General features: G+C 40.4%; 1 protein-coding gene across 1 annotated transcript in view; it reads left to right on the forward strand.

The window, feature by feature from the left end:
- Positions 1–16,447, forward strand: part of LOC144712760 (ENHANCED DISEASE RESISTANCE protein (DUF1336)) — a 69,452-nt gene extending 53,005 nt beyond the window's left edge. Inside the window, exons 12-22 of the mRNA XM_078587060.1 lie at positions 1,564–1,632; positions 4,795–4,962; positions 6,756–6,973; positions 7,077–7,143; positions 8,402–8,577; positions 10,472–10,573; positions 15,291–15,338; positions 15,450–15,593; positions 15,842–15,937; positions 16,017–16,118; positions 16,209–16,447. Of these exons, the coding sequence (XP_078443186.1) occupies positions 1,564–1,632; positions 4,795–4,962; positions 6,756–6,973; positions 7,077–7,143; positions 8,402–8,577; positions 10,472–10,573; positions 15,291–15,338; positions 15,450–15,593; positions 15,842–15,937; positions 16,017–16,118; positions 16,209–16,295 (1,277 nt within the window). The 3' untranslated portion in view covers positions 16,296–16,447. The remainder of the gene's footprint in view (positions 1–1,563; positions 1,633–4,794; positions 4,963–6,755; positions 6,974–7,076; positions 7,144–8,401; positions 8,578–10,471; positions 10,574–15,290; positions 15,339–15,449; positions 15,594–15,841; positions 15,938–16,016; positions 16,119–16,208) is intronic.
- The last annotated feature ends 4,824 nt before the right edge of the window (positions 16,448–21,271 follow it).

A 21,271-nucleotide genomic window follows, 5' to 3' on the forward strand; every position in this document is an offset into this window, starting at 1 on the left:
AGCGGAAAAAGGAAATGGAGTACCAATTGATGGAGTACCAGCGGTTGAGGAAGGTAAAAACAAGGAAAGATCACACCTGGGCTCTTTTGAATTTTGTTTGAGGCTAGCTTATTTATTCTTCTATCATCTCCAAGGATTGTTTACGCCCTAAGAGTTTTGTAGCTCTTTCTCGCTGCCTGTGTTATCTCATCAACTCAATCTCACAAACTTGCCATGGTATCAAAGCAAGGTTGACGGGACTGACTCACTGATATGATTCAGGGACGGGTATATGAGTGAAAGGAACCCCGACAGAAGCAAAGCCCGGGCACAATGACCCACCCATATTACTTATGCCCCGCCTTGGAAGAGACTAGGGCAGAAATCCAGTTGTATAAGTCATTCTACACCATTCCCCTCCTCTTCCTCAGTCGGGTGTAACTCTCTCCCTTGTGCTTGTAGGCCAACTTCATCTTCCCTTTGAGCTACAACCGCTTCGTCGATGATCCTTCATCTTTTTCTTGCCATTCCCAGTCTTCCCTCTGCCACAGAAACATCTTCTCTCTCTCTCTTCCTCTCCCCCAGGGCAGGAACAAGTTGAGTTGCATATCTCTGTATAGAAAATTTATTAGAGATTCGATATGGTCCTACGATGACCTTTCCGCTCACCTGGTGACAAATTCGAAATCAACATGGCTGACAATCCTTCTTTTCTTCTTGCCAAGTTTTTCTCGGTTTGCAAGATTGCTTGAACGAGGGCCAATAATATTTATGGAGTTTTGAACAATGATTCCGGCCACTGTTTGCCATCGTCGTGCCACCTCGACAGATTACGACAGCGGCAATTTTCTTTTATTGCCATTTGAGGATGAGTCATAGGAACTGCCTTCATCGACTCTCCTTGACGACCGCAATGGTTTTTAGTACCTGCGTCCTCTGTCAATGACAGCCTGGTCACAGTGCCTTCCTTGGCCATCGTTGTGCCATCCCAATTGATTGGGACTGCATCCTTTTCTTTCCTTGCCATTTGACGACGAGTCAAGGGGACTGCCTTCATCGGCTCTTCTTCAATGAGAGTCGTCGTGCTTGAAGCATTATCGGATAGGAAGAAGAAAAAAGTAGAGGTGGAAACAAGAAACACCCATGTATTGATGCAGGGCAAAACACATTTTATTGTATTAGAATACATGATATTGGATCTTTTCATCATATGACAGGATCAGTATCCATTTCATGACAACAATTATAAATAGGAAAGGAGATAATTACAGTTACAAAACTTGTAAAGACAATTTCGATGATAGAGATGAGTCATTTCTTCTTAACAGTAGTGAATGAAAGAAAAAAAAATTCTTTGGCCACCCTTGTTTCTTGTCACTTTGATCCATTTTTCTTTCCTATCTCTGCTCTATCATAGTTGAGTTATGTACATCTCAAAATCTGTCTTGATATATTGTTGAAAATATTAATTCTTACTAGAACATGAAAATCCTGAAAAATGTGCCTGAACGTAGTAGGCATCATATAATTTCCAGTGTAATAATCTTTCATAGATTCAACTAATCATTTTATATATTTTTTCAGCTATATTACAATCTCCTGTTCACAAGAAGAAACCTCCAAGATCTTCGTACAAGAGAATCAAGATAAATTGTAAGATATTTTCAGGTCTTTATTGGTTATATTTATTTTGCTTTGTGTTAGGTTTCTCCAACCAATATGAGAGAAAAGAGAGACACAAATAGGGAAAGTAAAAGCTTAACATTTATTTACAAGTATATGCGATAATTATACAAATACAGAGGCAATGGTCAGGTAGTGTGTAGCAAGTTTTAACATTTGCTACACATTAGACTTTGTTTTCCAACTACAAAGCTGAAAGAGTTTCATGTGAAGGGCCCTAATCCATACTTGGCCCTAAGCCAAGAAGAGAGAGAAGAGGAAAGGAAAATGATTGATGCCCCATGGAGATCTATCTTGATTCAAGAAAATGAGGAGGAAGATAAGATAGGAAAAGGAGAGCAAAAAGATGTGGAAACTGGAAGGTAACCTCGAGAACTTCCAAATACAGTACTGGCCCTCTTACTGCAGGATACAGTTAACTTGTGCCAAGAAGAGCCCCAATTGATTATTCATCAAAAAGTATCTCCATTTGTAGCCCTACAATGATATTCAAGAATTGGTTATTTTTTTGCTTAAAGCTGAGTTGTCATTTGAATCTCCCATTGACTGGACTTTCTGTAATGATTTCTCAGCAAGACTCTATCAATCCAAGATGAACCTCTATAGTTGGTCTGCATGCTTGTTTGCAGGGGTCCATGGCTGCACTGAAGAGTGTGATAGGATCCTGGAGAGGATCCTAAACCTATCTAGGGGTAGTTTCGTCATTTAGCCCACAGGGGCATTTTAGTCACTTGCTATTATGTATTTCCCTTTAAATAGGGATGCCCTCCCTTTAGGAGGGCAGCCAAGAAAGAAGGAGAATAATGAAGTAGTGCCTTGTCTCCCCTCTCCAAGTCCAGGTCTGGTATCCCCTCTCCCTTCACGATCCCCATCCCCCGAGATCGCCTCTTCCTCACCGCATCTCCAGGCAGCTTGTCCCCGGCCGATCCCTATCCCCTCTGCTCGGCCTCCTCCCGATCATTCCCGTTTCACCTCTCTACCCCGGGAACTTCTACCCTACCTCGTCTTCCAACCTCCTCCCGATACGAACCAAGTCTGAGGTTCGTATCAGAGTGGTAGTGGTAGAGTGGGCCACCGTTGGATCTAATAAGGAGGATAAGCATAGGGTTGGCGGCGAATATGCCATGGCGGTTTTTTACAATCATCATGCGCCTATCATTGTACCCTCAAGGACAGGTCGACTCAGTGTGATGGCAACAGCTTGACAATAGCTATATGATAAGGTGGAACCATTAGTAGCAGTGGTGTGTGTTGCCGCTGTGACAGTGACAGTGGTGAAGTGAGGTGACTATGGCAGGCACAATGATGCGTGCAGTGGTGACAGCATGCAATATTGGCAGCGATGGTAAGGTTAGGCAGTACGGGAGGCACTCGTAGCAGTGGCAGGAATTGGAAACGTTGTGCTGGTTTGATGGTGGCCGACAAAAAATCGGCTACGAGGGGGAGGATTGTGTAGACTTTGACATGTCCATAATTCCAAAACAATGGCGGTGAGGAAGAGTATCACATTCAAAGTACTTAAACGTAATACAGTAATTGAAATTTGAAAGTGCAAAAATAGGCTCTTCTATGGCACAGAAGTGTTGTCAAAGTAAGAACCCCAAAAGAGGATCACCAAAAGAAGAAGCGCAATCCTTAGAAGACACTGGTGAATGATGGTCGCCGCAAAGACACTACAAGGATGACATTCAACATAAAAAAACTCCAAGGAAAGAACCACAGGGAAGCAAAGAAACAGTATAAGGGTGATTAAAACATCAAAAAGAATGATGAAAACAAACAAAGGTTGTCACAAAGCACAATAAATGCACTATAAATATCCTAGGGCCACCAAATAGCACCACAAGGATGCTGATAAAGAGTCACAAGGGTGCCAGAAAGTGCCACAATGTTGTTGAGAAATATTACAGAGACGTCGCAAAGTACCAAAAGGACACTAAGAAAGCACGACATGGGGTGCCCAAGTTGGAACTATAGCACCCAGCCAAGGGCACATTAAGGGGACAATCGCAGGATCACGCTTAGAGATGTCTGGCAAGGGCACAACAAGGGCTGCAGCTATTTCACACTGGCATGCACAGGTGTGTAACATGGTTGGCATATGTCTTTGTGTGTCATCATAAAGGTGTAGTGTTGTGGTAGAGCGCTGCTGATGTGGGGCACGTGTGCTGATGTGGCACATATTTCTATTAATCCGGAAGTGACAAAGGCACTGTGATGTTGTGAGTTGAGCTCAAGGGGCAGAATGTGATGACATGACATAGGGATGACTCAGAAACTGAGATAGTTTTTTCCTAAGGTGACTTTGCTGTTGTGAGAGACACATCATTGAGACTAGGGAGAGGACTGTTGTGCAACTTTGACAGCATCAGAGCAGCCATGTATAGGACTGTCAGACACGGAAGATGGGGTAGAGAGCCAATTGCAGCCGTAGTAGGCATGAATATCATCCTGTAGCACCATGATAGGCAACTAGTCATCCTTTGGTGCCACCGACAGGAGCAGAAGATGACAGGGAACATGGAAATGAGGACGCACGACAAGATGGCATAGGACAGTGGTGATGGGAGATCCTTGGATGGGCAGGGACAATGACAATGCTAAAGACGATAATGATGGCAGCTCAACAATCGTGGGGGCATCAAGTGAAGGAACTGCAAACCTTCAGCTCTGATACCATGTTAAATCCACTGGGAGATAGAGTGGCAAGGGATCAGGCATGGAGAGAGAGCAGGGTGGGGGAGGAACCTCGCCACCCTGAGAATCAGGCAAAGTGTAGAGGTGAAAACCTAACTCAAATTACAATAAGGGGGTTATCTACCATTATTTAGGAAAGGGAACCATTAAGCCTATTCATAAATTAGTCTCTATCTCTTAAAGAGTAAAATCTGCATTAAAGGATCCAAAAGATTGCAGCTCCAATATCAGGCAAGGAAGCTCACCAAAACAAGCCAAAGACTTCAGACCCCCTTGTTATTAGCCTACTGAACAGAAATATTAAGTTCATGAAAGATCAATTTAATAGGCATCACTTTATCCTTTCTAGGAAGGAGTCTCTTTTGTTGTAATTTTCTGGTTTGATTGACTCGAGCTATGATTGTAAAATTTCTTACAAGTATATTTCTTTTGAAGCATCAATATGGGAAATCAGAAGGATAAGCACGCCTCAGTCTAATATTAGAAAATGCCAAGTGACACAGATGTTGGAGATAAATCGCAGATTCTGGGACAGATGGAAGTCTAAAAGCTACTCAAATTTTGAAAAGACAGTCCCATTTGCTATGTTGTCCCAAGTCGCAGGTTTATAAGATTTCATAGATATATGATTATTCTTGTCTTGGAATAAATTGAAACTGATGCACAATCTGTTGCTTGATTGCAATTTTCATGTAAATGTATGTAAATTTCTTGTGCTCTGTTTTTATGCACAAGTTTTATGTGATTTCTTTCTGTACTAAAAAGGGAAAATTTATTTAATTTATATTGTTTTTCTCTCTTAAATCCGTTGTTAGTCTGTTAGAATTCCAACTTCTCCGTCGAGTAGAAGAGAGGAAGAACCAAAAAGGGTTCTTAGCCACCCAAACGGTTCAGAATAGGGGAGAAGGAGAGAGAGAGGTTCGAATAAGGTAAAACAGGGTGACGCCTTGGCTAGGGGAAGCCCTTCCCGTGATGCGGCTATCGGACGCTAGGTAGCCTGGTAGGAGGAGAAAGGACAGAGGAGGGGAGAGAAAACAATTAGGTCAGGGAAGGGTCAGGGCGAGGGAGGAGAGAGAGAGAGAGCAAGGAGGAAGACAGTACTGATTCTTCGATATCCCCTTCTTTCTTCATTCCTCCCCTTAAGACGGAATCCCCTTCTGTTACTTCCGCGGGCGCTGTTGCCGGTTGCGAGGCCAGAGGGGGCCACAGGGCTTTCTTTTGTAGACTCATAGTGGAGTCCTAACATAGTCATCCTGAAATTTCAGAATACTTAAGATACACACCCTTTGGAGAAAAAATGGGCCTAATAATTAATCTTTATTCCAAACTAAGACAAAACAAATAGGATGAAGAAAAGTCAAGCATGTCCAAATAAAAAGTTTGTAAGTAAATCACTAAGATGACATATTTGAACTCTTGTAAAAACTGAATTTTTATGTAAAAAGATTGTAGTATAATCATTTTTCCATGATGGCAAATTGATTGGAGAATATTAGGATGCTTGATGGTTGATAGGATCCTGAACCTAGCTAGAGGTAGTCTTGTCATATTAGCCGTCAAGGGCATTTTGGTGATTTGGTTATATTTTGTATTTCCTTTAAATAGGGATGCCCTCTCTTTAGGAGGGCAGCCAAGAAGTATGAAATAAGGTCTCTTGTCTCTCCTCTCCACGTCTAGGTCCTCTCTCTCTCTCTCTACGATCCCCGTCTCTCATGATCATCTCTTCCTCACCGCGTCTTCAGCCGGCTCATCCCAGGTCGATCCCTGCCCCATCCATTCGGCCCTTCCTCAGATCATTGCCATTTCCCCTCTCTACCCCAAGAACTTCTACCTCACCTCGCCTGCTACGCACCTTCCCGATACAAGCCTAGATCGAGGATCGTATCAGAGATGGAGAATAGATATGGTAAAATATGAGATAGAAAATGGAGAAACTTAGGTCAGTTCTTTTTGTGATTTTATTTTGCCTAAAAAGGGGGTAACTTTAATAACATATGAATCTTAAAACTATTTGTTCGTTTTTAGGATCGTAACTTATTTTCTTATTCTGCTAAACTACCTTTCAATGGGCGCAAAATTTTTATATTTTTTAGGAACATCTACCATTATTGTCCCTATTGCAGTCCTTTATGCTTTCTATCTTTTTTTCAAGAATAACGCAGAAAGTTTCAAATCATAGTATTACAGTTACCAAAAAAACCAAAAGTGAAGACCAATAAGTACTAGTCATCCATCCGGATAAAATTTCTTGGGAATATCTGTAAAGAAATAATTTCCTTCAATTCATCTAGTCTAAATTAATAAGAAATAATTTTCCTAATTCTTGACTTTCTTTATTTCCACATTCTGAAATACTTTCTACGCAAATTGAAGCCTGGCTTCCCTGTCTTCTCCAGGATTAAAGGAATATTTTCAAGCTAATCCGTCCTTGGCATTTGATTCTTCATTGGATGTGTTTGGTTCGACTAGCCTTGATACTCCTACTCCCGGTTCTGATCTTGATAGCCAAGAAGTGGAGGAATTTTATGATGCAATTGCAAATGATGAGTCAATAAATGATGAAGATAGTGATGGTGATGATGAAAATGTTGATGATAATGGTGTCCCCATTAAGGTGGGAATTAATCTCTTCATAGAGAACTTAAACTAAAATCCATGTTTATGTTAGCTATTACTTTATATATACTCTATGTTTATGTTGGCTTTTCTATTTTCAGGGTAGACGAGTGACACTGAAAAATGTTTCATGGGCAATTGCAAGCTTCTCTTTGAAAAGAAGGAAAGGTAGTCCTCTTGATAGTTTTTGTATTTTGTTCCCCTTGCGCAGCTCTGGTTCTTCTTCCAGCACCCTCTCCTAAACCTCTCTTGTGGTGGCTAGGGTTAACAAAAACAAGAATAGGACTTCTTACTTTTTCACCTATTACAGCCAGTTTAAATACCAGCCAATGAAAGCTAATGGGCTGAGCCTACTCATATTAAGTGGCTCATTCTTAAATTGGGCCCACTCATATTAAGTCACTTGTTCTCACTTGGGAGAATAAGTGACTTAACAGCTTAGTCATATGGGTCCATTTATAGAAATGTGGCCGACATACACCTAAAGACTGGAAGTAAATAGACCAGAGTCCAGGGCAAGGGAGAGATCTGAATGTTGCAATGAGCCTCCACAAGACCAGTGCGGGAGCTTTAAATCTCCATGGAGAGAACTTTGAATGTGAGCAGCAGAGAAGAGAAAATGAGAAAAATAGAGGTGGAAAGAACATACATTGCAAGGGCAGAGAAGCCCTAATTTTATACAATATTCAAGGGTTATGGGGTTGAACGGTCCAAAAATAAAATGGATTTATGTACAATTACAGAGACTTTTGGGTACGATTGTAAAAAATGGGAAAAACTATTTTATTTTGTGTTTGACGTTATCTTTGCTATCAAAGACAAATATAGAAATAAAATATGGTAAATCAATGCTAGCTAATGATATTAATTCCCTTGATCTTAACAATAAAATATTTTTTGAACTTCTTTTTCTTATTTCTTCATTGTCGAATTTCAGTTTTGGTCTCTTATTTCCACTTGTTCTAGGTGTATTTCCTGTTTGACTAATATAGTGTTCATGGAGGTTGTCTTCCTATATGTTGATTCTCTGGCACAAAAGAAGCAATAATGTAAAGGGAGAATGAGAGAAAATTGTCTCCCAGGAATGGGTTATTTATGGGCCTTGGGAACTGGACTCTGACGCAATTCAGGAGAAAATAGTCTCGCAGCTGATTTTGGATGACCAAGAACGAGGCAACCTCAATCTTGCTACCTGGTTTCATTTATTCAGAAAACCTCTAGATCAATGTTGAGGAACTCACATAAGTTTAGCCTGGTTCAAAGCTGATTTCTCCTTTTTTTACCCATTGGTAACACCAAAAAGTATCTATTCAGTTTTAGTACAAGTTTTTTGTGAACTCTACTAAATTATCTCATTGACTTTCTAATATAACCTCTGTGTCACACTAAAGGCAATGACTTTATTTTCTCCCACCTATTCTGGCAGATACGGCGGAAAGAAGTGAGTTGGATTTCAACATACCTTCAATGAATATTGATCTTAATGGATTTCGGGGTTCAGTGGATCATGGTAAGGACTCTAATATTACAAACTGTTGGGCGGAACCCAGCGGCATTGGATTTATGATAAGAGGAAAGACATACCTGAGCGATTATGCTAAGGTTAGTCTTCTTCACTATATCAAAATTTCTCTATAAGTTCATTGCGTGGTGGATTACTAGGTTCCAAGCTACGTAAAAAAAGTTCTCTATTTAAGGTTAGTGGGAACTGATATCGGAATTTATGCTGTTACTTTCAGAGAAATGTGTCTAACGTTAATTTCCTCTGCTTTATTTCTTCTTGCTTCATGAAAATCAAAGTACTTTATTGAATTATCCCTCTATTTCTTTATCTAATTCTTCATATTCTAGCTTTTTGTTCATAGAATTTTCAGAATGCATTTATGATCATTATATGATACTATTCCATTGCACATACAAATAGATGCTTCTTGGACCTTAGTCCACTTGATTTTTTGTTGTCATCGCAGAGCTTCAATCAGATTGAACTACTAAATGGGAACAAGCTGAACATTAAAATAGATAGGGATTGATGTAATGACCTTAGCATGACTCGCTGCCCAAAGAAATGGCATTTGATCTCAGTGTGTTTGTTCTTTTCATAGAACTCTGGATTTGATGCAATATGAGGAGTTGTCTGATTTTCATATCATAGAGACATGTCACTGGAGAGTGAGAACATATATCAGTGAGAAAATGTAAAACCTAAAAATGCTCATAGGATGTGGATACCATAGCATGATACTCAGACTCTCTGCCCAAAGAAATGGCATTTTATGTCAGTATGTTTTGTTCTTTTAGTAGAACCCTGGATTTGATGCAATATGAAGAGCCATCTAATTATCCTATTGCATCAACAGGGGACTGGAGAGTGAGAACCCATATCAAAGAGAAAATGTGAAATCTAAAAATGATCATAGGATGTGAGTACTATAGCATGATACTCACTCTACACTAGATCATAAGAGGATAGATTGTATCATGGTCTTCAAAGACATAAGATTATTACAAAGAATAACAGATAAGCAAATGGTGATATGATTATTGTCATGGGAGAAAGCCCAGTACCCATGTAAATCTATGTTAACAGTATTCATAAAAAGAATTCCGTGCCAAGGAATCTGTTTCAGATTCCAAAGGATGTGTTAAAAATTTTGATATCATCCCATAGGATCTTGGGCATTTTTTGTATTTTAGCTGCTAGGGACACCCATTGTGATTTTCCATTCTACATGGATTTCCCTTTAAATAGGAAAGCCCTCCCTGTAAGCAAGAACCCAAGAATTATCAAAGGTGTTTTGGTTCTTCCCGGCATGTACCTCCCTCCACCGATGATCTGTCTGATATCCTCTCCCTGTCTTGTATTGGCGGCCAGCAATCTTACTCCCAAAATTTGCACTCCTTCTCCCTCTCTCACTATCCCTTTGGATCAATCCTAAATGAAGGGTCGTGTTCATTGCTATGCCCAAATCAAGGTACATTGTGATTGGAACCCAACTAGGATCCTATCACAGCATTCTAATGGTTTGAGCATGGTTTAGCCAAAAAAGGTGTGACCTCAATCATACGAAAAGGCAGTCGGCAGTCGGGTTGAGAAATTACTAGATATTTTAGTCGCCCACCCAGATGATGATGTTTACCTTGGTCCTCAGGTAAGCCATTCATTTGAGAATCAAGTTTTATCTTAAGCATAAGAGCGTCCTCAAGGAGATGAAGAGTATTTTATGATTTTCAAGAATCAGGGCGCTTATAGACCAAGGAATCTCGAGACCCATTGAATTATAAAGTTGATAGGTTCATTCAAAGACCTATCGCAGATGCACCAACAAGAGAGGTCATCTGAACACATTGGTGGATCAGTATGAGTAAAAATACATATATGTCTCCGGTTAATGTCAAAGACTTATTTAATACTTGATTAGTTAAAATTCTTGTACCAGTTTGAATTGTTGTTTTTTTTGGATTCTTATAAGTTCTATATTCCTTTTGCTCTTAGGTTTCAGGAGGCGATCCACTTCTTAAGTTAATTGCAGTTGACTGGCTTAAGTCTGAAAATTGCATAAATCAGGTTGCACAGCATACGAAATGTCTCGTCCAGGTAAAGACTTGTACTTAATATTTTTATACAGTCTTTGATCCGTTTAAACAGTTGCATGGTTCCCTGTAATATAAATGGGCTTTGGCCCACTTCTCCCCTTCTTTCATATCTTCTTTGCATTTATGCTATCTTATTTACTCTCCCATTTTGAATTCATGTCTTTCACACTACATGATATCAGAGATGATACACATTGATTCTTCTCCAAGACTTGCCAAAGAAGAAATAAATGGAAGGCCGATCAAGGGATGACAATGCATCCTATGTGGGAACATATAAATAAGAAAGACCAGGAAAGGAGCAGAGCATTCTTGGTCATTTCAAGAAATAGGTTGCAGATAGCAACCTAGAGGCTGGCTGGCAGGATGAAGGCTGCTTCCAGATGGGAGATCTCCACCAGGGACCTCCATCTATCCATTCCTGTCATTCCATTCTGCGATTCTCTTCCTTCTCCATTTTTGTTCTTGATCCTCATCATGGACCTTGGATAATCTTAAAGATAAAGTGGTTTTCTTGATAGGAAGTTGGTGTGATCTACCGATTGGAATTGTTGTCCTCACCAATTCACATCAAGCCATCAGGTAGGACTCATCAGTGCTACGACCTCATGTACAGCTCCACTGCTTTCACTCCACAGGCTCACACAGCACCCAATATTGCACAAAATTAAGAAATCAATAATCAAAATAGGCTTAACCCTAATAATCAGTTTAGGCTACGCTCAACCTGAATGTTAGCAAAAACGCTATGAATGGCAATGAGAAATAGCACGAGCAGCAGCAGAAACTGTGGCAGAGATGGTGGTAGAAAGGCCTACACCGTGTCAACATATCAAATATCAAATAGAATGGAAATCTTATAAATAGCATATAATGAACCCTAAATTATTTATGATTCCATAAAGAAGTCAGGAATCAAAAAGAGGATCATTATCAGTTTTATGGTTCATTACATGCTATGTATAATGGGGTCGAGAGAGAATTTGAAATGGCCCCATGTTAATGGGTCACTAAACAAAAATATAAGAGAAATAGAGAATTTTTGCATGTATTTTGAGTGTTCTGAGGCAATGCATGCATGATCCAAAAATGTGTCACATGTACACAGCCATCCATTGTACTCCAACATCTCACAGGTATCACTGGACTTGGTCTTCAGTTCAAGCGTCAGGGTGGCCTCTATTCGGACCTTGTACACAAATGGTGATTATGTTGGTTTACATGTTAACCGACAATCAACGACAGGGTATTGTACCTTTCTTGGTGGCAATCTTATTATGCGGCACAGTAAGAAGCTGATATGATCTGGCATTGGATCTATCAACAGAAGAAATCCTAGAGAACAAGAGGGACTAGCTTAGAGGCCTGGCCTATGAATGAAACACTTTCAGTCCCTCCTCATGCTGGGCTCAAGGGGGTTGAATACGTTACTGCACGATTTCAGCTCTCTCCCTCTCTCTCATCTCCCTCAACCCTCTTGGAAAGTGCACAATCTGTGAGCTTAAATGGAATTCTATTGAAAAATAGAGCACAAGTACAATTACAGACACACACCATAATAACAACGTATCGAAAGCAATGTGGTATCTTGGTCAAGCATTGAAGCAGAGTCTCGCACCCTTGCTCAAGGTCGTTACAAGGCGTTATGACTCATGAATCTTCTCGCAGAGCTGACGCTCTCGTGTGATCAGCCTACTCAGATATTTTTTGACAATAAATCTGCTCAGTATAGGCCATGGTCCAGTGAAATAAGATCTCACTAAACATGTTCAATTTGATTGTCACTTACTGAGGAGAATGTTGAGTTGGGACAATTTTGCACTCCGCATATCCCTTCTGATCAATAGTGAGCCAAAATCTTCGCCATAGGCCTGTCCGCATGATGATTCTAAGAGTTGTGGCAAACTGGGAATGGATAATATCCTCTCATCAGCTTGAGGGATGGTGTTGAGTGGGATTCTTTCTCAATTGTTCTTATATATAGATGTAATGGTCCATTAAGATGGGCTCAATTTTGATTCTCTCTCACCATTATAAATAACATGTAATGAACCCTAAAATTGATTATGATGGTCAAGCCTCTTTTTTGATTCCTTTGGAGCCAATACTCTCTCTCAATTCTTGACTTCTTTAGACCCTGTTTTTTTTTAAGAGCTTGATGCAGTTGACACATGTGAGGTAAGCCAGGAATTTAGCTTCCATTGTTGTGGTGCAGCAGTCATCCAATATCACCTAGCAAGCTCTGATAGTATGTGCCCTCTCATGCCCCATAGATGGACCACCAAGCAAAGCCCTAGCCACCACCGACATGAATCAGCTAAAAATGGATATTGTTGTATTAGGGTTTTCCCTCACTTTTATGTAAGGGAAAGTGTTACCCAATAAGACTTACTCGAGTTAGATCTAAGAACTTTGAATATTATAAGAATGGAATTATTAATTCAATGAAATAGAGGAAATAAGTAAACATAGGAGGCGAGGGAGTTATATGCTGGTAAATTAACATGCACCCTCGTTATCTTTCTTCTTTGTCTAACCTCGTTCATTCAGATGTTTGGCGTCAAAGTCATGTGACATTGATACGAACCCGTGATACCTCACATTAACGATATCGCTTTAAGTGACCCTTCAAACATTAATAGCCCTCCTTTTTTAGGGGGGCAAAAGATTTGTTTAAATATTGCATGTTTCCCTCTCCTTTTCCTCTCTACTGCCATGACACAGCCTCCCTTTGGCCTCCATTATTTATAATCTTTCATGCGAGTCCTGGCAACGTCATTTCTGGTAATGTTCTTTGTGCTGACATCCTTCAACCCCTTATACACTTTTCTCTTTCATTGTTCTATAATCTTCCATAAGTCATTGAAACGTTGAAAACACTAAAATTCAGAGGCTGGACAACCTTGGGCAAAAATTAATGAGCATAGTTATGACTAAGATGACAATGGATGAACTGGAGTCATTCATTAATAACCTGCAGATGGGATCGCCAGGGCCACTAAGCTGGAAGATGATATGATCCAGTGCCAGGGATGAATCGGTGTGATGAGTGTATCTTCAAATTCAACGAAGAACGACTCTCATTGTCCAATGATTGTGCAATTTAGCACTAGAAGGGGTTATGAGACGAGAGATATGAGATATTCCGGGGGTAGAGATGAGAGAATAGGAATGACAAGGGGATGGTGAAGGATCGCCAATGAACAGGGGAGGGGGGGGTTGTGGAAGAGTCACAGCCAAATCGGGAGAAAGGTGGTATTATGAGAGAGAGAGGTGGAGAGCTTACAGTGTAATTTCCAGTGTCAAGCTCCCTCAAAGTGGGCCTCAAGTAGAGTCTGTTGTGGGCTCGGCCCGTGCTTCAGGCTTGGGCCCCTGTTGGCCCTTCCTCCTTGCATACCCTGCAGTTGTATCATATCAGAAGATCACATAGCGCTTAGCAAGGAATGATCGCTGACTCCAGTGAAACTTGGCAGGACCTTAGGGAAGAAAATGTAGGAGATCTAGAATGCTACCAGAGCAGATATTGATGCAAAATTGCGGTCCAACAAAGTAAATTCATAGGTCTTGGTTGCGAATGGGTCTGCATTGTGAAATCTAGTTTAAAGGCATTGTGGGTTGCTGTGTCACTCTTGGGTTTACCCACATATATGGACAGGACTACATAGTCTTACTCCAAGGATTAAACTTCCATCACCGCATGTATTAGTGACAGTGGTTGTTTGCTTTAATCGACCACTCTATCTACTAGATATGAAGAAGTTCCTTATTTGTTTCAATCTAGAGAAGGAAGTTCATACTTTGAGGCTGCCAGAATTTTTTCTTCCATCGTATCTGACATTGTGTTTCCTGTGTCACTCTCTCTCTCCCCCTTCCTCCCTCACTCCCTTTCTCCCTCTCTCCCTCCCTCGTATCTCTCTCTTTCTCTCCCTCCCTTCCTCCCTCCCTCTCTCTCTCCCTCCCTCTCTCTCTCCCTCCCTCTCTCTCTCTCTCCCTCTCTCCCTCTCTCTCTCTCTCTCCCTCTCTCCCTCTCTCCCCCCCTCTCTCTCTCTCTCTCTCTCTCTCTCTCTCTCTCTCTCTCTCCCTCTCCCTCTCTCTCCCCCCCCTCTCCCCCTCTCTCTCTCCCCCCTCTCTCCCTCCCTCCACCGTCCCTCTCTCCCTCTCTCTCTCCCCCCTCTCTCCCTCCCTCCACCGTCCCTCTCTCTCTCTCTCTCTCTCTCCTCTCCCTCTCTCTCTCCCTCTCTCCCTCTCTCTCTCCCCCTCTCTCCCTCTCTCTCTCCCTCCCCCTCTCTCTCCCTCTCTCTCCCACTCTCTTTCCTTATCTCTTCCTCTCTCTCTCCCTCTCTCCCCTTCTCCCGCTCTCTCCCGCTCTCTCCCGCTCTCTCCCGCTCTCTCCCGCCCTCTCTCACTCTCTCCCGCTCTCTCCCCTCCCTCTCGCCCCCTCCCTCTCTCCTCCTCCCTCTCTCTCTCTCCCCTCCTCTCTCTCCTCTCTCTCTTCCCCTCTCCCTCTCTCCCTCTCCCTACCCTCTCCTTCTCTCTCCCTCTCTCTCTTCCCCCCTCTCCTTCTCCCTCTCTATCTCCCTCCCTCCCTCGTCTCTCTCTATCTGCCCCCTCCCTCTCTCCCCCTCTCTCTATCTCTCTGTGTCTCCTTCGCTCTTCCTACAAATCGACATCTTAGTAAACTCAAGCAGTCAACTAATGGCATATTTTCCCATTTTCAGTCTGAAACAGCGAAGAAGCTTCCATTTATTCTCGCCATAAATTTACAGGTACGTATTTTTCTGATGATTTATCTCCACCTTTGACTGAAATTGAAGTCTTCCATATGCATAGAAACAACTGCAAAACCAAATTATATTGAAATCCAATCAATTTTTCAGATTCCTGCCAAGCCAAACTACAGCCTGGTGATGTACTATGGAGCTGACCGACCTGTTAGGAAGGATTCTCTGCTGGGCAGGTTCATTGACGGATCTGATGCCTTCCGGGATGCGAGATTCAAGCTCATTCCAAGCATTGTGGAGGTTTGCCTAACGTTAAACTGAAAACTAGAATTGTAATTTTAAATATTTATTACGTACTATATATCCATCCGGATACAATGAATGGGATGCAGGATGCAAGGAAAAAGTCATATTTAGACGAGTGGGACCAAGTAATACAGGAAAAAGTAGTATAATTTCCTTGGTCAATCATTGATTGGATTCATTTAAATTTGAAAATTTTTTGTGCATATGGGACAGAAATTTTCAATGTTCTAATGATTTTCCAGGGGTACTGGATGGTGAAACGCGCTGTCGGAACAAAAGCATGCCTCCTCGGAAAAGCCGTGACTTGCAACTACATACGCCAAGATAACTTCCTTGAAGTGGGTCTTCTCCGAGCAGCCCTTCTTTCTCTGTTGCCTCTAACTTTGATCCCGTATTACCTCGCCATCTTCTCTGCAGATCGATGTGGACATTGGATCATCGTCCGTTGCTAGGAGCATCATTGGCTTGGTGCTTGGCTATGTCACCAGCCTTGTCGTTGACCTGGCCATTCTCATTGAGGTCAGCGCATAAAACTCTCATCTGTCTTCTGGTTTGTCTCAAATTCTGCTATCACAATGCATGGTTGATAAATATTGACAATGCTCTCAGGCCAAAGAAGATTCGGAACTCCCTGAATACGTTCTGGGAACCGTTCGTTTGTATCGTTTGAAGCCCGAATCCGCAGTCCCTTTCTGATGAAGCTTTGTGGGATGATAAAGGCTGTATCTTACTGTCATGAATTGAGACTGATATTTATGTGGTTGGAACACTTCACTTTATTTGGTGGATCTCAGAAGAAGGTAATAAGAGTATAGAGAGGAGAGGTGACTGATCTCTTCCAAGACCAATCGCAAAATTAGTCACCATTTCTGCTGAGACCCATTCATTATTTGGTGTGTGAAAGGAACATATTTATTGGGCTGTAGAAATTTTTCAATCTAAACTGATATGGAAAGCCCAAAACAACTAAAAGCCCAATGTGATCGTGAATGGGTTGGATTGATCTTGTCGAGTTGGTCTGTCTTATTGTTTTTTCGGTCCTACAAATACTACTGGAATGAAGCTATTTTACTGTCTTTTCGATCTGCTTTCTACAGTCAGTCTATTGGATAGAACTTTTCAATCTGTTCAACGGGTTGAAATGACAAGAACCTAAAGTCGGAATCTCACATATCAAGTCTAACAAACTTTTAAGCGCACTATGCATCCTTACTTTTACTACAATTGTTGGTAGGTTTAGGTTGTTGGCTGGACAACCACAATGAGAAATCAAATAGAACAAATCATAAAAGACAGATGAAAAATAGTTGCAAATCCTGATAATATGATTAGCCCTAGTAATACAAATTGTGCCGATGAAAAGTAAAGAAAGCTTAATTTTTCCCTTAAAATTCAGAAATTCAGAAAGACTTGTCGTAAATTGTCAACTGGGTTGCTCAGACCAAGAAAAAAATGGGAGCAGATAGGTTCCAAAGGATATCTGAACTATCTTTCGGAAAATCTCTCAGCGTGATAATATATAAGAATCTAAAATCCATGATTGTCTATTTGCGAAGGTTATGAATCGGGTGTTCCAATAGTTATGCAAATTCTAGAACTGGGCATTGGTTTACCATCATAACAAAACTGCCCTTCATTTTAGTATTCAGGTAGGATTTTTTTGGCTTCTTCAGAAGGCTCACTAGTTTGTAACACATTGAACAAACTTTTTTCTCATAGTGGGATCAGGTCTTTTTTGAGCAAGTAATATATCAAAGAGTAAGTTCTGGATTAGCCTAAGATCTAAGTTCATCAAAAGTTTGGTCTGAAATTCCTCAATTCAAACGAACCAAAGAATTATCTCCTTCCATAATATGGTTTCCAAATATTCATGATTTGTATGTAAATGAGTTGTATTACTGACCCCTCATTTTATTACTGGACCATCTCTCCTGGGACTGCAAAAGAAGTTCCATTAGGAAAATTCCTGTTATTGCGCTAAAACAACAAAATTAATCATTTTATTCTAAAGCAAAGATTTTGTCACTTTGCACACATAACGGAACAGCCGGTACATTCTTGAATAGAAATAAGGAATCAAACTATTCTTTATGGATGGTAGAAGAGTGGAAGTGGCAGGAGCAAAAGAAAGATAGATGCGCAGTCTTTTTCATTTAAGTTAGTCAACATTTATACATGGGCTATAGGGCTGAATCACACATTGCCCAATCCACATGCAACACTGCCTATCCTAACGGCTGGTTCATAAATTATCACACGCCATCATTTTATTAACAATTTGAAATCTAACACCACCACTGTGACAAAACAACCAATTGAAACAGATCATATAGCACCAATTAGGAATTATTTAGGCCCTTTAGTACAGGTAGCATTCAAAATTGCCCAACTTCTATTCATCTTGCCATTTAATAACTTATAATGACAGTTTTATAGAAAATATTATTTCCTACATTTGGTCAGACTTTTAAAAATAAGGGTATTTATAATCATTATCCAGGCCGTGAGATAGCTTTTTCTATTTGGTTTAAATTGATTTTTGTCCTATCCCATTTTTTGTGATGAAACAGCCACACTTATTAGCCTTCGACACTTTTTTGTGAAGATGAATGTCTACTCAAATACAGATTACAGAAAAAAATGGGGTTAAGTTCAAGTTCTGCCGTATTGACTACTTAGTTATAAGATCAGTTAATCCTTATTTGGCTACTCCAAAAGTGACAGTTCACAGTCATTATGGAGAAATTCGTCATCAGGGAGATACATTAGTTACATTTATATAGGAAAAATCAAGATCCAGTGACATTGTGTATGGTTTCCCAAAAAATGGAACGTCTTAAAAGTGTGTTCGATTGATTCAATATCGAGATATCTGGAAAAGAGGGTTAAAGCATGGAATGAGTGTATATCAAGGATTGTGGTGATACTTTTGGGGGTTCTTTATCAGCACTGAGCTAACTATCGCCCAAATATGTATCTCTTTGTTTAATATGCTCTAAAAATCAATCCCAAGGGGTACATATCCATAGAAGATATAGAAAATAGTACATCAAGTAACATGAAAATTCGTGGTTTCAGAAGATAGAATGGTCTAATATTATCTCACCCAGAGAACTTGTAGGATCACGGGAAGCAGAGCCAGCAGGGCATGCTTTGGATGAAGCAATCTTTGAAAAATTTTCTATCATCAAACTATCTCGAATGTAAGATTCAAAGGAAAACATAACAGGAACAGGAACCACTAAAGTACTAAAGAAAATATAAGTATTTTCGAAAAGTCAAAAACCAGGTGATAATAGTTTCATGAAATTTTCTAAGATGTTAATTAGACAAAGTGTTGAAGTTGGTTGAATGTATTGAAGTAGGAGTTGTTAATAGTTTGTTATTGCATAATTTATTTTTTGTTTTTTTTACGATGTAACATTTTTTTTAAATGCTGAACCTTTACAGTATGACTGAGGAATGCGATATTTTATGCTATATTCTTCAAAAGAGGGTGATCTTCCTGGTCAATAGCTTTACATTATTAACATAGCAGAATTGCATATTGGCACTATTGCATTAGTATTAAGATTAGGAAAAAGGTCATCCAATGGAGAGTTGCCACTTAATCAAAATTTTCATGCTCGGTGGGGCTCACCTAGCCGATCTAATTTGATCGATCCCCCAAAAGTGAACTATGCCGGTAGGGATCGGGGATTCAATCTAATCGATCGAATATTCGAGCATTCGATTGAATCCAAACCATCGATCTGTCCATTGGGTCAGATTGTCTTAAACAATATGATGCAGTATTTAACAAATAAAAAAATGTGTGAAAAAAAAAATATGTATTAGAAGTGATATGAGAGAGAGAACGAGAAAGCTTAATCATTTTTTTCAACTGTTTGATTTCTATAGAACAGAAGTTGGATTAAATTTTCAATCAATTTCGATTACTGCAGTCGAATCGATCGAATATATTGTCTGTAGGTAGGCTTTGACATTTTGGACCGGGGACCGGTCAGTCCGGACCGAACCTGGACCAGCAGTCCCCCATTTCCTGGGGGACTGGCCTGAAGGTCAGACCGGAACCCCTCCCACCCCCCCCCGATCCCTGCGCCCTTGTTGCCCCCCCCCAACCGCGCGCTCGCCGCTCTTTTCATATTTCTTTGCTCTTATCTTCTTCTTCTTCTTCTTCTTCTTCTTCTTCTTCTTCTTACTATTCTTTTCTGTGTTCTTCTCTTCTTTGTAGTATTCCTCTTTCACTTTTTCTTCTCTTCTGATCTTCATTACTTCCTTTCTTCCTTTATTCTTCTTTTCTTCTGATTTTCATCTTCCTTTCTTCTTATCTTCACTTCTGGTCTTCTTTATTCTTCTCTTCTCTTCTTATCTTCATCAATTTTCTCTTATCTCTTATCTTATCTTCTTATTCTTCTTCTTCTTTTATTCTTCTTTTCCTCCTTTTTCTTTTTCGTTTTTCATTTTTTTATCTTATTATTTTTTCTTCTCTTCTCCTTCTTTTATTTTCCTTTTATTCTTGTTATTTTCATCTTCCTTTCTTTTCTACTTGTTCTCTTCTTCTTTTGTTCATTTTATTTTCATCTTCCTTCCTTTTTATTGTTCTCTTCTTCTTTTATTCATCTTATTTTCATTTATTTTTATTTTTCTTCTTCTTGTTTTATTCTTCTTCTTTTATACTATAAGAATATTTTTTTGTCAGGTTCTAGCTGGTTTTGTTTTGGTACTCTTATTTTTTATTGTGTTGGTTAATACTCTTGCACTCTTGCACTATCTCATCTTGATTAGCTTTTTACTTTCCAACATGGACATTCTAAATTACCTTCTAATGCCATATTCTTTTAGCAAAAGTTCTTGCCAATTTTTCATCTTGACTTTGATTTTGACTTTGACTAGTCAACATGACTGGACCGAGACCGGACTGGGACATGACTGTGTCCGGACTGCAACCGGACCCAACTTATTGAGTTTGACTAGTCAAACCCAATCTGTAGGTAGAACAAGACATGGTCGTGCGGTTCTTTTTGAGCGAATGTGTGCGAATTGTGTGTTCTGTTCGGATTTTCCGAACAGAACGCACAATGAAACGAACCGCACTTCGCACAAACCCCTGTGCGGTTCGTTTGTGCGAATTGTGCGGTTCATTTTTAAACATATTAAAAAACAATTAAAGGAGTCCTCAGTCGCCACTCGCCAGTCGGTCAGTCCTCAGTCCTCACTTCCCAGTTCCCACTCTCTAGTCCCCGACGCCGCCGCCCTCGCAGAGTCCGCCTTGGCGTCCCCGACGTCCCCGACCAGCGCGTGAGAGAGACATCTGCGAGGTAAGAACTCCCTTCCATCGTCCTCTTCCCTCCTCTTCTCCTATGCTCAATCACTCCCCCTCTCCCGCTCCCTCTCCCTCTCCCTCCCCCGCTCCCTCTCCGTATGCTTCTCTCGTTGTCTCTTCCTCACGCTCACACTTCCTTAGTTCACAGCGATGTATATCTCAACAGGCCCAAATATTATAGAAAAAGATTTTATAGATAACCTAATTCATCTAGTCTTCAGACGCCCTTCTCGGCCATCTTCTTCCCCTTGACACTAAATGATTCACCTGACTCCCGCTCAGGGGATATATCTACAATTCCTCTCATTGATTGATGCTGGATTTCCATTTATATTTCATCTCTCAT

The sequence above is a fragment of the Wolffia australiana genome, chromosome 15 (genome assembly GCF_029677425.1).
Source record: "Wolffia australiana isolate 7733 chromosome 15, ASM2967742v1".
NCBI lineage: Eukaryota > Viridiplantae > Streptophyta > Magnoliopsida > Alismatales > Araceae > Wolffia > Wolffia australiana.